At 38.8% G+C, this 18,864-nt stretch overlaps 1 protein-coding gene across 3 annotated transcripts; it reads right to left on the bottom strand.

The window, feature by feature from the left end:
- Positions 1 to 108: 108 nt before the first annotated feature.
- On the bottom strand, positions 109 to 17,357 carry DUS4L (dihydrouridine synthase 4 like). 3 transcript variants are annotated; one of them, XM_077758316.1, is made up of 7 exons: positions 17,331 to 17,357; positions 12,814 to 12,950; positions 7,947 to 8,068; positions 4,072 to 4,189; positions 2,809 to 2,931; positions 1,410 to 1,636; positions 109 to 646 (listed from the first exon to the last, which is right to left on the bottom strand). In XM_077758316.1, exons 2-7 carry the CDS (start codon positions 12,927 to 12,929, stop codon positions 399 to 401), a joined length of 954 nt encoding a protein of 317 aa, XP_077614442.1. In that variant the 5' UTR covers positions 12,930 to 12,950; positions 17,331 to 17,357; the 3' UTR covers positions 109 to 398. The 3 variants fall into 3 exon arrangements, with proteins under 3 accessions (XP_077614442.1, XP_077614443.1, XP_077614444.1); XM_077758317.1 differs by lacking the exon at positions 17,331 to 17,357 and adding an exon at positions 17,144 to 17,300; XM_077758318.1 differs by lacking the exon at positions 17,331 to 17,357 and adding an exon at positions 17,024 to 17,117.
- Between the last annotated feature and the right edge of the window lie 1,507 nt (positions 17,358 to 18,864).

Genomic DNA, 18,864 nt, shown 5'->3' with positions numbered 1-18,864 from the left:
CTCCAATTTGAATTTTTTANTTTTTTTTTTCATTTTACATAAAAGTTGGCATTCTGTCACTTATTTCCATTAAAATATACTTCATGTTAATTTACGGACACTAAGGAGTCATACTTTTAGTATTAAAATATAAAGCTTTATTTATTTAAAAATGTTAAAAACACAATTCCTGTAGGAAAAAATTTCTGAGTTTTTTTTAAATCCGTGATAGGATTCAGAGCAATTATTTGTCAATGGTTGAAAGGGTGACCAGGATGTCTGAACCTGGGGTCTTCTTTAAAACTAAGTTCCGGTTCCACCCTAGAGATCCATTGAATCAGAATCTCTGAGAATGGGGTATGACGACTTAATATATATTATTGTAATATATATAAATTGTTTTAATTTAGGAAGTCTGATCAAATCCCATAATGGTCTGTAAGGTAATCTAAGACTGCTGATGTGCTTGACAAAGCATTAAATACTCTTTTTTCCTGCCTTGAGGTTATCTTTTCCATCATGTACATTAAATGCTGATGGAAACACATATAAGGAGTTCCAAGTTCAAGAGCAATGTCAACCCAGTCCCAGATGCATTTCAGTGGGGTTTCCTCATATCCAGCAAACATGGCGGGGTTTGCTAAGAGTCCTCTTGCAACCATCACACCTATAAATTAAAGCATATCACATTTGTTGACACATGAAGAATTCATGGTTATAAGGTCAAACTTAATGAAACAAACCGAAAATACTGAAAAATAAACTATTACTACAAGGTTTCTCAATACCCATATACTAGTCTAATTAAATTATATAACAATTTGATGTTTGTAAATCAAGAACATTTAAACGTACTTACAAGAAAAAAAAACAATTTCTTCAAAAACTTTTAAACAGTTTCTAGGGTTTAAAGGGTTAATCCAGATTGTCATAAACTGGGCTGGCTTAAAATTAAGGTTTATGTGCAATCTCCCATCAAGCAATAGTTATCACAGGCCTCGGTATGCTGATAACTGAAAGGGGTAATAAAACTACATAGCTGGATGTGCCTCTGGCTCCTATGACAACTTGGTGTTCACTAATTCTCATTTCGTTTCTAGATGTTCCGTTTTACTAATAGGCTCTCCGGAAGATAGCCTTCTTAACTGGTCGTTCATTGGATATGATGGTGGCAGAAAAGTAACTGACTTAATTTACCCCTCTTAAAACAATCTACTGTTTCTATAATTTACCCCTCTTAAAACAATCTACTGTTTCTAAGTAGAAGAGTTAACATAACTTTAATAAATGATATAGCTTGAATCAGTACAACAGGAAAATATGGCTCCAATTTAAAGACAAATAATGAAAAACCACATTAACATTACTCTCCTACTCCCACTTTTTTTTTGGTAATTAAAAGACAAAAAGCTCAAGTACTTATTTCTTACCATCTGTCCTAGTAATATGCCACACATTTTCTGCTTCTCTTAAGCTTCTGATATCTCCGTTAGCAATTACAGGTATAGACATATTTTCCTTAATTATTTTAATGGCCTCATAGTGAACTGGCTGATGTCTCTCCTCAACAGTCCTGCCATGGACCGTAATCCAAGAAACTCCTGCTGCTTCCGCCTTTCGACAAAGATCTACAGTTCTTGTGAGGTCATCATGGATCCTGTAATTTCAAAATTAAATCAGTCCTACAAACATACGACATCCATATCTTAATGCTAAAACAAATAGCTAAATAAAATATTTCATCTGATACATTTAGTTAGCTCTGTCATAATATAATTATTATCACTAGATTCCACTATCAGAAAGGCTTTGTTCAGAGGCCAGTTCCCACTTGTCAAATTTAGCTATTTCACTATTGGAAACAATGGGATGACAAATTTCTTCTTACTCACTCTTTCCCTCTTTTAGCTTTGATAACTGAAAAAGCCATCCAAGCACCGGCATGGAGCAAATGAAAGATGGTACCCTGGCATCTGCTGTGCGTGCTCCAAACCGCCAGCAGGAAATAGAATACATTATCATGAAATGTTTTATCGTTCCAATTTTAGTATATGTGCTGCCCAAGCGAGCACTATCATGAAATGTTTTAAAATTTATTATTCTTTTTAAATGTTTTATTTACTTTTGAGAGGGAGGGAGACAAAGCACAAGTGGGGGAGGGGCAGAGAGAGATGGGGAGCACAGAATCTGAAGCAGCTCCAGGGTCTGAGCCGTCAGCATAGAGCCCGATGCGGGGGGTNCACAAGGGGGGAGGGGCAGAGAGAGATGGGGAGCACAGAATCTGAAGCAGCTCCAGGCTCTGAGCCGTCAGCATAGAGCCCGATGCGGGGGATGAACACATGAACTGTGTGATCATAACCTGGGCTGAAGTTGGATGCTTTATCGACTGAGCCACCCAGGTGTCCCAATCATGAAATGTTTTTAACCTGTCACCAAAAGATCGATTCCTGGTTTATTTTCTTTTCATTGTGAAATTTTAGTGCAAATATTTTTACTGTTTTTTTCTATTTTTGGTACCAGGAATGTTTCTTAGCATTATTAATTAAGCAGTATGTGGAAAAAAACTGAGGTTTCTTTTACGGGGAAGTTTTTAATAATAAAGGGACATTTTATTTTCTGTTAAAAATACAAAAAGGAAGTTATTCTGTTATTTTTATAATTAAAAATTATGGTACACATTCATTTACTAAATGTCCTGTTTCAACATTTCCATATATAAGCTACCAATTTATTAAGGACGGATACCCCTACACTCTTAGATAAAAGGAATATATTTTTACATTCTAAGTAATGGACTATCTTGTCAATAGATTGAAATACTGTCTTTACCTTATTTTAATAGATACTGAAAATCTGGGATTCTCCACTTGATTTCGTACTTGTTTCACCATATCTCGTACAACCTCTGGCTTGTTTATTAAGCAAGCTCCATAACCTTCTGCCATTGCCCACCTGTATAAAGCAGACACAACGATGAACTGTCGATAGCTGCAAGAGAAGACAGGACTCTAAAAGTACCACTTAGTGACCTGGCATGGAATCAGATTTTCATAATTCATAGTTACAACATTTTAAAGTGGATCAATATGAGGTAAGGAATGCCTGTTCCCTGATCAAAAAGTACTTAGGGGAAATGGTTTTCATTGGCAAGTGAGAAAATTAAATTAAAATTCATTCAACCAAAACAGATTTAGGTATTTGTACTTAATTGCAATTACTTCAGATTTTTAAGATTCCAAATTTGATGTTTATTATACATAACAAGATGTTTTATTAATCTTAATAGTAGAAAGATATTTTTGGCTTACAGCATTCCAACACCACTAAACAGCTTATTTAACTCTCCTAATGAGTATACAAATATGTCTAATCTGGTTTGGATTATGATGTACTTAAAACCTTGATTTTATTCTTTGGACATATTTTGAATTATTGACAGATAATCTAATACAGTGCCAAGAACTGTAGGGATATTATCGGCAAATCAAGCATCACTTCAGTAGCCAGTTACTTAGACTCAGTCAAATAACTGTGGTATGGAAAGAAAAGTTAATTACCGGAAGGTATTCTTCGAGAGAAAATTAGTTAGGAGAACAAGTGATCACCTCTCAAATCATAGAATCATAGCTTTCTTGTTTGAGACGGCAGTAAAGATTCATGTTAGGGACTGCCATAAATGGTCAAGTGTTATGTAACTACTTATGGATGATGTTCAAAGCAGATCCACACATAAAAATTCCATGGTGAGGTGAGACAAAACTTATCAAGGGTCTATATATTGCTTAAGGCATCAGAAAACACATTTTCATATATGTGTTCCTAAATTATCTTTTTTTTTTTTTGCATCTTAATTGGAAGCCCAAGTGCTTTAACTCTATTTTACTTTCTACTTCTTGGAAAATTGGAGACATAGTTTACCATATTCACATAATTTTTCNTTTTTTTTTTTTTTGCATCTTAATTGGAAGCCCAAGTGCTTTAACTCTATTTTCTTTACTTTCTAATTCTTGGAAAATTGGAGACATAGTTTACCATATTCACACAATTTTTCTAATTTTTTTTGAAAATTCTTCCAACTTTTTTGAGCTTTACCTCTGAGGGCAACCACAGTTAATGTCTATTCCATTCGCATACGGACAGACTATAAGAGCAGCATCAGATAAAAGTCTTGCATCATTAGCAGCAAACTGAACGATCAATGGGCAATCACCTGAAGAAACGAATAGCTCAACATTAAAATTTACAGAAACATGCAGGTTCACACACACACCCCACCAAACTCTTTATGTTTGTAAACAACAGTAACTACGTTTAGTCTAAGAAGCATCTGTTGAAACAAGCATTAAACTAATTTTAAATATTTTAAATTAAAAGTAATTCATTATACTTAGCACAAATTCAACAGTATAAAAGTTGATAAAATGAGAACTATAACACTCTTGACAAACATCGCATTTCCGAAGGTCAGCATTAGTTTATTGTATTCCAGAACAATTTTATATAAACCCGTAAAATTGAAACAAATGTGAACATTCTATTCACATTTCTATGCCTACTGCTTTTTTCCCCTCCCTAATGTATCTGGGAGCTGTACTTAGACCTATTTTCTTTTTAGTAGCGGATTCTTCTGTATGGATGAACCATATAGTGTACAGCATAACTTCTAGATTGTTTTTCTTTGTGGCTTTTGCCAACAATGCTGTGATGAGGCTTTATTATATACATGCTACTCTGACTATATTCATAGAGTAAATTCCCAGGAATGTAACTGCTGGATAGGCATCTAACATATTGACAGACATCACAAAGTTTCCTTCCAAAAGAGTTTACCTCAACCGCAGCAATTTCTTACTTGACACATCCCCAGAGGCAAGGGAATCAAGAGCAAAAATGAACTATTGGGACCTCATCAATAAAAGCTTCTGCACGGCAAAGGAAACAATCCATAAAATAGGCAACTGATGGAATAGGAAAAGATAGTTGCAAATGACATATCAGATAAAGGGCTAGTATCCAAAATCTATAAGGAACTCAACAAACTCCACAACTGAAAAACAATCCAGTGAAGAAATGGGCAGAAGACATNAGGCACTTGTGGGGATGAGCACTGGGTGTTATATGGAAACCAACTTGACAATAAACTATTAAAAAAATAAAATAAAATGGGTATTTAAAATAAAAAAAAAAAGAGTTTACCAGTATAGATAACACACTGCTATGGATGAAAGTTGTTTCCTCACAAACATATTCTACATTGTATATCCAATAGTGTGTATTTTTATTTGTAGGCTCTTTCCCCATGTTCTTTGCCTATTTTTCTACGTGTAATTTTTCTTTTCATTGTTCCTCATTTTCTTAAATAAATTTTTCTTGCAGGGGAGGGTCAGAGAGAGAAGGAGACACAGAATCCGCAACAGGCTCCAGGCTCTGAGCTGTCAGCACAGAGCCCAACGTGGGGCTTGAACCCACAAACTGTGAGATCATGACCTGAGCCGAAGTTGGACGCTTAACCAACTGAGCCACCCAGGCGCCCCTAAAAAAATGTTTCTAAGTTTGTTTATTTATGAGAGCTAGAGACATTATGAGTGGGGGAGGGGCGAAGAGGGAGACACAGAATCCAAAGGAGGGTCCGGCTCTGAGCTGTCAGCACAGAGCCTGACGTGGGACTCAAATTCACAAACCATGAGATCATGACCTGAACCAAAGTCAGACACTTAACCAACTGAGCCACCCAGGTGCCCCTTTTGTTCCTCATTTTAAAATTTTTTATTAAACAAACTAGCTCTAAAATTATTGAGTATCTATTGTAAAAATTATCTTTGAGTTTGTCTTTGAGTATTTATTGCTCCTTCCTTACACATGAGAGTTTACATTTTAATATAGCAAATGCGTTAGCTCTTTTCCCAGGTTTTAAAGGACATATTTTTATCATCTTTTTTTGGGTTACTGTTATAAACTCTGGATAATGCATTTTAATTCTTCTAAAGTTCTTCTGAGGACTACCTATTTGAGATTCACTGGATGTTTGACAAAATGCAGATTTCTGAGTGTCACCCTTATTCCACTGATTTATAATTTTTCTTCTTTTTTTTAACATTTATTTACTTTTGAGATAGAAAGGGGGAGCATTAGTGGGGAAAGGGCAGAGAGAGAGGGAGACTCAGAATCCAAAGCAGGCTCCAGGCTCTGAGATGTCAGCACAGAGCCCAATGTGGGGCTCAACCCAGGAACCATAAGATTATGATCTCGGCCAAAGTTGGACGCTTAACCGACTGAGCAACCCAGGTGATCCCACTGATTTGGAGTTTCTATGGCAATACACTGATTTGCAGGACTATTACAGGATAGGAGAATTTGCTTTTCCTTGAGGATATAGGAAGTTTTTCTCTTTATAACTCAGAGTTATAGAATTTCAATTTAATAACTGTTTATTGGTCTAATACATTTTTAACATAGGGCTAGAAGCTAAGACTACAAATCAATGAGAGATAATTCCAGACTTCATGGAGCCCATAGTCTAGAGGATGAGATATAGGCCTACCACGAGGAAACTGTAATACAGGAGAATGAGGTACAAGAGAAAGTCTGTATTTAAGACAGGGTAAGAGTGGAGGGTGATCAGCCTGGCTCCTTGGCGACAACTTTAAAAGCTGAATTAAGAAGCATATAGTGTTGCTTGCCAGAGAGCTATGGATCTGGGGGGCAGGCAAGGCTGAGAAAATGATATTCTAGGTCGAGAAGTATGAGAGGATGGGGCATGTTCAGGGACTTAAAGTGTGTATTTTTTATTTTTATTTTTTTTTTTAAAATTTTTTAATGTTTTATTTATTTCTAGGAGAGAGAGAGAGAGACAGCATGAGCAGGGGAGGGCCAGAGAGAGAGGGAGTCACAGACTGAAACAGGCTCCAGGCTCTGAGCCGGCAGTCAGCACAGAGCCCGACGCGGGGCTCGAACCCACGAACCGCGAGATCGTGACCTAAGCGAAAGTCAGACGCTCAACCGACTAAGCCACCCAGGCGCCCCAGTAAGTGTGTATTTTTAAAGAATAAAGTTGGTGGGCTATGGAGAGAAACTAATGGAAGATAAAGCTGCAAAGATGTACTCAGAGGCTGGATCAGGAGGAATTTCTGTATTATTCACAGGTGATTTTTTTTTAAAGTAATCTCTACCTGCCCAACCTGGGCCCCCTCACCACCCTGGGATCAGAAGTCGCATACTCTGCCAGCTGAGCCAGCTGAGCACCCTGGCAGGTAGGAATTTTACTCTTAGACCACTGGCTCTCCATCTTTACTCAGAATCCCCTGGAGGGCTTTTTAAAACAGACTGCTGAGCCACACACCCAGAGTTTCTGAATTGGACCTGGGACAGAGCCTTGAAATTTCCATATCTATCTTTCTAGCTTTCTTTCTTTCCCTTTCTTTTTTCTTTTCTTTCTTTCTTTCCCTTCCTTCCTTTTCTTTTTTTAAAGTAGGCTCCACGCTGGGGCTTGAAGTCATGACCCTGAGATCAAGAGCTGAATGCTCTACAGACTGAGCCACCCAGGTGCCCCTGGAAATTTCTACTTCTAACAAGTTTCCAGATGCTGCTGATGCTGTGGTGTGGGCTATCACCCTTTGAGAACCACTGCTTTAGACGTGAGAAGTCTAACAAGGATTTTAAGCAGGGAAGAGATGTGATCAAATTTACATTTAGAAAGGTCACTTTGGGCTATTTGGAGGATAGTCTGGAATGGGGCAAGACCGGAGGCAGTGAGGTAGGAACCTAATAGCTCAAGTGAGAGAATGGGGCCCTACAGAAGGCTGACCTCACACTTAGATCACCCGTAGTTTATAAGACACTGAATAAAAACATACTTAAAAAACTAAAAGATTTAAAAATAAAATCTCTGAATTGTGTTGTCTTTGATTAGACAAGATTTTTTTACTCTTTAAGTTTTATAAAGTCAGCAAACTCTGGGTTTCACATACCTTGGTTTGTAGTAAATTCGCTGTCTCTGGCTTTTACAGATCTGACAAAATCAGCAGCAACTATCATTGGTGTATAGCACAGATCGCAACCATATTTTCTTACTAGTGTTCTAAAAGCCAACCTGTGAGCATATAAAACTTTAATGAGGCATTCTGAAAATACCATAATCATATGTACTTCCAAGTTTAATTTAATTATTAAATATTTATTAGAGGAAAGTTCTGCCTTTAAACGATAGATGTACGTTTCCCTATTCTTGCTGTTAAAAAGAAAGCCTAAGTTGGAGTCATTTGTCCCCCACAACAGCAAACCAAAACTTATAGTTTCAACCTATCCCAGGAATGTGGCCTTTTAAAAGTTGATCTGAAATTGCTTGATCAGCAACAGTAACAACAAAAAAATACATAAACAAATAAACAAAGATTGGCTTGAACCGATCTTTTCTCTCTTTCTGCTAATAACTTCGCCACCCTCTTTCTTGTAAAAATCCCCCATTTTGTACAACTCCACCGGGCATCTTTCTACTTGTTAAGTGGGATGCTGTCTGATTCACGAACTGCTTAATAAAGCCAGTGAGAGCTTCAAATTTACTTTCAAAAATTTAGTTGAATTTTTTTTTTTTAACACTGCTCAGTATATTACATATAAAACAAACATTAGAAAACTCCGAAAGGTGGAGAGAAGAGAGCAGACGGGCTAGTGACCTTGGGACCTGAGGAAAAACAGTGGTAAGCTCCCTGGGTTTCCTTTAGGCCTCAAATATCCCAGATTTGAATTTGAAGAAGTTGGCAACCCAGAAATACCAAGGAGTGCAGACAAAAAGAGCCCCACAAAAGTCAGTTCTCTCTAACCAAAGGACTAGGAAATGGGGAAGCTTCACAAGAGAGAACAATTTTAGAGAATAATGGCTCTCTTCCAGCCAAACACCAGAGATAAAACCGTGGCCCCACCTCCAGAAGCGACGGTTGAGCGAGGAGCTTAGATTTCTACCCTTCCAAGGCTGTGTGGTAACGCGCTGCAACACCCCTCCCTCCATAGTGGTGTCAGAGACGGTCAGGCAGGGAGCTGGACTTTAATACATCCTGGCCGGTAACTTTAACACTTTCTCCCTTCCCATTGTGAAGGAGTATCAGAGGATGCTTAGTGAAGGGTGAGGACTTTCAATACAGCGAGTAGTTAACAAGCCACCCCCTCCACGGGGGGCTGGAACTCTGAACGCCTGCTCAGAAAGAACGAGAGGCCCTAGCCTCCAGAGTGTCAAAGGAGACCAAATAGAGAATCTGGACTTCTACTTTCATAACATAGGAATGAGGTAGTGCTTTCTTATTCCTCTCCTGCTATAGTGATGTCAGGAAAAAAAAAAAAAGTTAAAACAGAAGGTTCAATCTTCAGAATCAATCCATATAATCCACCACATTAAAAAGCTAAAAGAAAAATCACATGATTATATCAATCAGAAATACATTATGTCAAATGCAGAAAACGCATTTGACAAAATAATATTCATGATTTAAAAAAAAACTCTCGGGAAAACAGTAATAGAGAAGTACTTTCTCAACTTGATAAAGAGCATCCACAAAAACTCCTACAGCTAACATACGTAAAGGTGAAAAATAGAACATATATCCCCTTGATCAAGAACAAAGCAGGGGTGCCTGGATGGCTCAGTGGGTTAAGCATCCGACTTTGGCTCAGGTCATGATCTCACAGTTCCTGAGTTTGAATCTTGCATCAGGCTTTGGGCTGACAGCTCAGAGCCTGAAGCCTGCTTTGGATTCTGTGTCTCCCTCTCTCTCTGCCCCTCCCTGTTCATGCTTGCTCTTTCTCTCAAAAATAAATAAGAAAAAAATTGAAAAAAAAAATTCTTCTGGAAATTCCAAAAGAGATTTTGTAAATAAAGATCATTTTAAAATTTATTTGGAAAGGCAAAGGAACTAGAATAGCTAAAACAATATTGAGGAAGACAAAGTAGGAGGAATCAGTCTATCCAATTTTCATTCAATAGCTACAGTAACCAAGATTGTGAAGTATTAGTGGATAAACAGACACATAGATCATAGAATAGAATAGGGAATACCGATAAAAACCACAGGGCTTCTTTTTCTTTTTTTAAATTTGAGAGAGAGAGAGAAAGAGAGAGAGAGAGAGAGAGAGAGAGAATCCTAAGCAGGCTCTACCTCATGCTCAGTGTGGAAGATGACATGGGGCTCGATTTCACGACCATGGGATGATGACCTGAGCCAAAATCGAGAAGAGGCTCAAATGACTGAGCCACCCCGGCGCCCCTGCCCAAATGATTTTTGACAAAGATGCAAANGGCTCGATTTCACGACCATGGGATGATGACCTGAGCCAAAATCGAGAAGAGGAGGCTCAAATGACTGAGCCACCCCGGCGCCCCTGCTCAAATGATTTTTGACAAAGATGCAAGAGATATTTGATACTGGAAAAACAGCCTTTCAACAAATGGTACTGAAGTAACTAGACTTCCATAGGCAAAGAAACAAAACAAAAAACACCCCCAAAACTCAACAAAACAACCCTCAACCTAAGGCTCACATTTATAAAAAATAAACTAAAAATTAATTATGGACTTAAATGTAAAACAAAAAAACAAGACTCTGGGAAAAAAGGTAGGAGAAAATCTTTAGGATCAACGGCTACACTAAGTTTTCTTATATTTGACATCAAAAGCACAATTTACAAAAGGAAAAACTGATAAATTAGACTAAATTATTAAAAATCTTTTGCTCTGCAAAAGACTGTTAAGAGGATGAAAAGACAAGCGACATAGGAGAAAATATTTGAAATCACANAAAAAATAAACTAAAAATTAATTATGGACTTAAATGTAAAACAAAAAAACAAGACTCTGGGAAAAAAGGTAGGAGAAAATCTTTAGGATCAACGGCTACACTAAGTTTTCTTATATTTGACATCAAAAGCACAATTTACAAAAGGAAAAACTGATAAATTAGACTAAATTATTAAAAATCTTTTGCTCTGCAAAAGACTGTTAAGAGGATGAAAAGACAAGTGACATAGGAGAAAATATTTGCAATCACGACTCTGACAAAGGAACAGTATCTAAAATATATAGAGAGCTCTCAAACCTCAATAGTAAACAAAACCTCAACAACAAAAACATGATTGAAAAATGGGCAAAGAGCTTGAGTAGACATTTCTCCAAAGAAGATATACGTATGGCCAATAAGAACATGAAAAGATGCTAAACATCATTAGGGAAATTAAAAATACAGTAAGATACCACTTTACATCTGTTAAGATGGCTACGGTAAAAATAAACAATAAGTATTGGTGAGGATGTTGAGGAATCAGAACTCTTATACACTGCTGGTGGGAATGTAAAAATGGAAAACAATATGGCAGCTCCTTAAAAAACTAAAAATAGAATTGTCATGTGATCCAGCACTCTTTTCTGGGCATATACCCAGAAGAACTGAAAGTTATATTCATATATCCATGTTCATAGCAATATTATTTGCGATATCCAAAAGATGGAAGCAACCCAAGCCTGCATCAATAATATGTAAAATGTTAACATATAGTATATGCATACAATGGAGTATCATTCATCCTTAAAAAAAAGAAGGAAATTCTAATACATGGATGAACCTTTAAGATATTATGCTATGTGGGGCGCCTGGGTGGCTTAGTCGGTTAAGCGTCCGACTTTCGCTTAGGTCATGATCTCGGGGTTCGTGGGTTCGAGCCCCGCGTCGGGCTCTGTGCTGACTGCCAGCTCAGAGCCTGGAGCCTGTTTCAGTCTGTGACTCCCTCTCTCTCTGATCCTCCCCTGCTCACGCTGTCTCTCTCCTAGAAATAAATAAAACATTAAAAAAAAAGTTTAAAAAAAAAAAAGATATTATGCTATGTGAAATAAGCCAGTCTCAGAAAAACAACTATCGTATGATTCCAGTTCTATGAGGTTTCCAGAGTAGCCAAATTCAAAGCGAGAGAAAGCTGAATGCTGGTTGCCAGGGGCTGGCGGCTAGGGAGCAGGGAATAAGGAGCGACTGTTTACTGGGTATGGAGTTTCAGGTTTTTGAAGTTAAGAGTTTTATAACAACGTGTATGCATTTAATACCTGAACTGTAAGCTAACTGACGTTTAAAATGGTAAATTTTAAGTTGTATTTTACAATTGGCAAAATTTTAAAAGACCAACTCAATAGTAAAAAAGTCAACAATCTAATTAGACTATTGGCCAAAGACATAAAGAAACGCTTCTTCAGCAATATACAGACAGCAAGAAAACACAGGAAAACATTCTCAACGTCACTAGCTATAAGGTAAATGGATATTGAAACCATAGGGAGATGTCGCTACACACTTATCAGATGGCTAGAATAAAAAAGCATGACATATCAAAAGTTGGCGAGGATGAGGCAAAACAAGATCCCTCGTACTCTGTTAAGGAAGTGTGAAAGAGTATAGACACTCTGGAAAATTTGGCAGTTTAAGAAATTGAACAGATATTTATCCCGTGACCCAGCAACTGCAGTTCTGTGGATTTGTATGAAGTCTTATATTCAAACAAAAGCCTTTGCATGAATGTTTATATTTACTTAACATCCTTTTACTTAATATCTACTATATGTTTATAGATGGGAGTTACAAGCACTATCTTTACCTATGGACACAAGATGTGAGGTTTGCAGGGGTTTATTGTTTACCCGGGGCCCCACACGTAACAGGTGAACGGTAACAGCAGCACTCAAGCCTAGACCATGATCCCAAAGCTAGGTGTTTGATGACCCCAATGTGTGGGGTGGTCTTAACTTTACAAGTCAGAGTCTAAGAAGGAAATCAAGTCTTCGTTCTTTAACCATTTAATAACACTCACTTTGAGTATCGCACCATTGGGGCACAGACTTTCACCAGCTGCCCAGAATGAAACATTTCTATTGGGTCTTTTTTTCTTTCTTGACATATTGTGCTTCGGATGCAATCACTCTTCATGAATATAGATTTGTCTCAAATCTGAAAAAGACAGTTTGCATAGAGAAAAATTACTTTCATTAGATGAATTCCCATCACTGGCAATTTCAATTGCCAAGAATATATATTTTTCGTCAGGCTTGTGGGCTCAGAAATCTTTTTAGCTTCTTTTCACACTATCAAATAGGATACTACAGAATCCTGTCTCTGTAAGTCACTGACAGTTTTTAGTACACTATGAAATCATCACGTTTATATATTCAGTATAAGTTATGCTGTTCGTGTCGAACACGAACAGTTGCAAATTCTATACTTAACTCACTAAAGTAACATTTTCTGCTCTAATAAATGCTCACAATGTGGAAAAATACAAGGTTTTTTTCTTAGTATACTATGGTTTTTCATGTAACATTTTAAATTTCCCATGTTACTTTGTTTGGTGTTGACAAACCAAAAAAAATTGATCTAAATTAATTTCATATATAAGACTGTGTATGTCTGGCACTTTGCAATACCTTGTTTTATACAGGAAAGCTAAATGGCAATTAACTGAACAACTTTAAGTAGTGTTTCAAAAGATTTACTGGTCTGTTTAAGGTTTATTCTTATTCACATAGCTTATTCTGAATCAGAAGGGAAAACCTTTATTTTAAAAAAATTAAATGTGGTATCACCTAGCAAAAATTTCTATTACAGCCATATAATTGCATAATAAAAATCACTTTTATACCCAAAGAGGTACAAGTGGTTAAATCAGGTAGTTCTTAAGTGTTTCTAGAGTTGCTATACCTAAAATCCTGTCATTTCATGGTGTTGGTTGCTTTCCATATTCCAATTTCTGGCCTTAATTACTTAGCAACAGATATGGGCAAACTTTAGGAAGGTCTAACTGTTCAACCTGTAATCTTTTTTAGATAATCCAGAAAATACTGTTATAATCTACATAATTTCAATTTTTTTAAATATTTATTTTTGAGGGAGGGGCAGAAAGAGAGGGAGACACAGAATCTGAAGCAGGCTCCAGGCTCTGAGCTGTCAGCATAGAGCATGATGAGGGGCTTGAACCCTCCAAATGCGAGATCATGACCTCAGTGGAAGTCGCTCAACTGACTGAGCCACCCAGGCGCCTCTCAATTTCTTGAGGTAGAATGTATAGATAAAATAAACTAGTTTTACTAATTATTGCTCAGTCTGACTTAACAAAGTTACTAGCATATCTCTTTTTAAAAAATAAAAATTTGTGATACATAAACGATACATACATAGGTAAAACATAAGCAACAGAAAGGTAGTTTGTTTTTAGGAGCCAAGGCTGTTTCTTCTCTCTTGTATTTCATATCCTGGTTATGCCACCCCTGCTCATTCAAGTCAGAAACCCGGGGCTTATCATCCTTTGCTTCTCCTTCTCCCACAAGTGTGTCAACCAAATATTACCTTTAACTCAATCTTGAGCAGACCTTCACTGCCCCCGTCTGTGTACTCACAGTCCCCCATTTTGAGAACTCTGATAGTCTTCTCTAAATCCCAGGTAGAGTTCATCTTACTTACCCACTGCACCCTAGACTCTCCTGTTATCATATGCACTTGTAACTACTTTTTACTTATTTATTTCGAGAGAGAGAGAGAGAGAGAGAGAACGCAGGGGAGGGGCAGAGAGAGATGGAGAGAGAGAATCCCATGCAGGCTCTGTGCTGTCAGTGCAGAGTCCGACTTGGGGATCAATTTCATGAACCATGAGATCATGACCTGAGGCAAAATCAAGAGTCGGCACTTAACCAACTGAGGCACCCAGGCGACCCAGCACTTGTAATTACTTTTCTAGAGCATGGTATCATTAACACAGGGTTGGTTTCTTCTTGAGTTTTTGAAGGCACGGACACGTATTGATTCATTCATCAAATATTAAGCTCCTGCTACATGTTGGGAAAACAAATGAAAATACATTTCCTGTGTCCTTAGAAATGTATTAGACATACTTACACAAAATGATAGTTCTAATACGTACACTTACACACAATCAAACTGTTGTGGGAAAAAGTGTCTAGAGAAAGGAGGGGAGTCATCAACAGTGGAGGAGGGAAAACTTGAGTGACAAATGTGGGAGATGGGGACTGTCCTGTTACAGAGAGCCACACATATAAAACCACAGAGACTTGACAATGCTTGATGTGTTCAGTGAACCATTAGTAGTCACGTTATTAGAGAGGGAGTGAGGCGGCTTAATCATGGGCCTTATATCCCAGGTTAATAATTTTTAGACTTTATACTGTAGGGCCTTGTTTCTAAACCACTTTTCCACCTCTATGGGCGATTTTTCCTATGTGCTCAACATGCTAATATGTGCATATGAGATACTTCCATACATAGCAATTACTTTTTTACAGGCTGTATGTCTCTCCTTGTATATTTGTCAATGAAACAGTTTAGCAGGAAAATGGCATGATTTCTGATTCAGAAAGATTTCAATGGAGGGGGGGCAGGGTTTTTGGCAAAATATGAGAAAGGAGGCTATTGTAGTAAACTAGGCCAAATGCATAATGAATGTCTGACCTGGAACTCTAGGAATGAGAAAAGAGAACACACTTAGGAGCTATTTAAAGATAAAAATAAACCGGCGAGATATTGAGGAGGTGGAAATCACTTTAGGACAGTGCAATTACATACTATGAGAGAGTTCTAGAATGATGTGTACACTTTGGCTTTAGAGGCTAGGTGGGCAATTCCAATTAACGAGACAGAAAACCAGAAGGAGGAAAAGGTTTTAGCAGGGAAACACGAGTTCATATTTGGACACAGAACCTCAGGTGCTAATGGGGTTTCCAGATGGTGATGCCTCAAAACTGCTGATACAGTGTTCAGGAAAAAGCTAGGGATATAGACTGAGAGTCTTAAATTTTTAGGAATAAGTTAAAAGTAAAAACAGACAAAATACTTGAGGATGCCATATCTTGCAAGAAATGCTTAGAAGCACCAACTTTTCCATACAAGAGAAAAAGAATAATGCAAAGGAGAGAGAGAGATGAATTCTGGAGGTGGGAAGAATAAACCTGAAGAGTGATATTCAAAAAACCAGAGAGAGGGGAGATGGAGGAGGGAGGGGATAAACATCTTAAATATCACAGAAAAGTAAGGACTACACACCATCTAATAGGAGCAAGGTCATTAGCGACTTTAGCAAGAACAATTTCATTCTCACTCACACTTGTAGGTCCAGTACATGGCACAAAGGCCTCCTTCACTATGTATCTGCTGAATGAATAAACCAGTAGTTTTCAACCTCGGTTGTACGTTAGAATAATCTGGGGAGGTGTTTAATTTTTACACTGTTTATTTATTTTTGAGAGAAAGAGAGCCTGAGCGTGTGTATTAACTGGGGAGAGTCAGAGGTAGAGAGAGGGAGACACAGAATGGGAAGCAGCTCCAGGCTCCGAGCCGTCAGCGCAGAGCCGGACGCGTGACTCGAACCCACGTACTGTGTGATCATGATCTGAACTGAAGTCAGAAGCTCAACCAACTGAGCCCCCAGACGCCCCTATCTGGGAAGTTTTTAAGAATCAGGATGTTCATGCCATACCCTAGATTAGATGTGAATCTCTGGGCTTAGGATGCAGGTAGAAGTGGGCTTTTAAAGCTCTCCAGGTGATTTCACTGTGTAGTTAAGCTCAATAAACAAACCCATAAACTACAAAGCACCTGGTACAATTGTTTGTTCGAGGGGGTTTCTGCTTCACTTATGAGCTCCTCTGGGACAAGACGGGCATGGAGTCTGGGTTGTAAACTCGTGCAGGTGTGCCTAGTCGGGGCTCAAAACTCTCCCCTAAGCGAACGCGTGTTCTGTAACTATTCTAGACTCTTCCAACGTAAAAGCCAAGGAAGGAAAAAGAACCCGTAATTCAAAGAGAATACTTATTCATTAACATTAAAAAATGCTTACAGACTTTGTATACTACGGATAATGAAATCTAATGTGAGTCTGAGCACCTTGCCCTTGACAGTTAACGTGACCTCCATCCAGAAGCAACCATTCTAGTCAGGCCGTGATTGAGACCACAAACATTAGGGCAAAACCCGAGACAAAGAGAAACAGAAGGCAACGTATTGAGAGACTTGCTCACCGGAGTGGTTGAGTATTAAACGCACAGATAAAGTGCTGTTACAGCACCTTTTTGGAAAAACGGTTAGAATTGAGAAAACCACGTAGCTCTGCAATTAGGAAAACAGGATTCCCTACGTACAGGGAAGTCACGTTAGTCTTTTTGTGCAGGAACGCTTAACCTCCTTGCACAAACGCGGTTGACCCATGACCAGAACCCATGCTGGGAGAAACGTAGCCGAGTAAGGCAGATGCGCCAGCGGAGAAGGCAACGCGAGGTACATGACGACTTGAGTCCCGCCCGCGGGAGGACGTCTGGGGTCACTCACGGCGTGCGGCGGCGGCGGCGGCGNCCGTGACCACTCCCCCCGCCCGGCGCCCGGGTGCCCGCCTCGCCCACCGGTGCGTCCGCAGACCCGCCGCCCCTCCCTTCCGGGTGCCCGGGCCACGCTCGGGTTCTGGGCGCTCCTCGTTCCGCGCGCCCGAGGCGCCCCTCGGGTCCTGGGACCCCGCGTTGCTCTTGAGGAAAGAAGCAGCATCGGAGCTCGGGAAAGGGAGGGGCCGAGGACAGACAGACGACAGCCCTTGATGTGACAGGGCTTCGTCGTTAGGGCGAGTTGGAAGCGTCCCTCCGTTGGCGCTCGCAGGCTGGTTGGTTGTGACACGGGGCGTTTGTCCACGACCACACAACGGGGCAAAGTTCGGAGCGTTTGCCAGGCTGGGATCGACCGTGTGTATTGGCGATAGCAGTTCATCGGTCGTTTGGACAGAAGAAAACCCCAGGAAATAAACATAGTACATTGGAGAAGGACATTAAATTGTGTTAATTCAGTTAACACACTGCAGGTGCTTAATCTTCGGAATAAAGTTCGGATGTGTAAGAGCCTTCTCATCTGGTATTAATTTTCTTCCCTAATGGCCTTCACGTTCAACCCTGTATTACAGTAGTTTATGTACTTCACCTTTTCTACTGCATTGTAGAACTGCTCTTAAAATCCACAGTGTTAGAAACGTTACCTTTCATACGGTAGGTCCAGAATAAGTTTGTTTTAATTGAACATCACGATAAGAAGCCAAAGTAGGTTATAAACAAATGAAATAACATTCTAAGTTGTTGTCTTTCTCTGAGTGTTGTATATTTTATTATTGTCCTTAATTACTTGTGTTCTGAAAATTTACAGACTTGTGTTGAAACTTACTAAGGAGGTGGTTTTCTGAGTTAGGTTCTGTTAGATTCTCTAGGTTAGGATCTCTGTCCAATGCAACTTTGTGTCTTAGATTCCGTTCAACCACTTTTTGAACTTCTAACATAGGTGCAATTCCCACCCTCAGGCAGCTTACCATTTTAGTAGGGGAAATAGTCTTGTAAAGCTCTAAAGGTAAGCAATATAATGTAGTGTTTTCGGGGTAGCAGAATTGCGGATAAAGTCAAACAGTGCAGGAGAGGAGGGTAACCAGAGTGGTTTGGGGAATGTCAGGAAAGGCTTTCTAGATGGAATTGGTTTTGAAGTGTAAATAGAACTTTTTCAGGTGAAGAAGTGGAAGAAACAATACATATCAGACATAGGTGTATATTTCAGTGGGATGCATTCTGGAATTGTAATCAGTTTTTAAAGGTAAATAGTCCTTAATTTTGCCTTCTGTATTTCCCTATTTAGTTCTCTTTTCTGTCTTCAACAGTGCTTATTTCAGTCTTACCCTTTCAAACCTCTTCTTTCAAGCTCAAGGCATGATTTTATTTATTTATTTAATATTTTTTATTTAAAAGTTTTTAATGTTTTATTTCAGAGAGAGAGGGGGGAGGGAGGGGTAGCGTGAGCAGGAGAGGGTCAGAGAGAGAGGGAGACACAGAATCCGAAGCAG

This window comes from Crocuta crocuta, unplaced genomic scaffold (assembly GCF_008692635.1).
Source record: "Crocuta crocuta isolate KB4526 unplaced genomic scaffold, BGI_CrCroc_1.0 scaffold103, whole genome shotgun sequence".
Classification (NCBI taxonomy): domain Eukaryota; kingdom Metazoa; phylum Chordata; class Mammalia; order Carnivora; family Hyaenidae; genus Crocuta; species Crocuta crocuta.
Note: the sequence above shows the minus strand (reverse complement) of the source record. Positions and strands in the feature narration are given on the sequence as shown.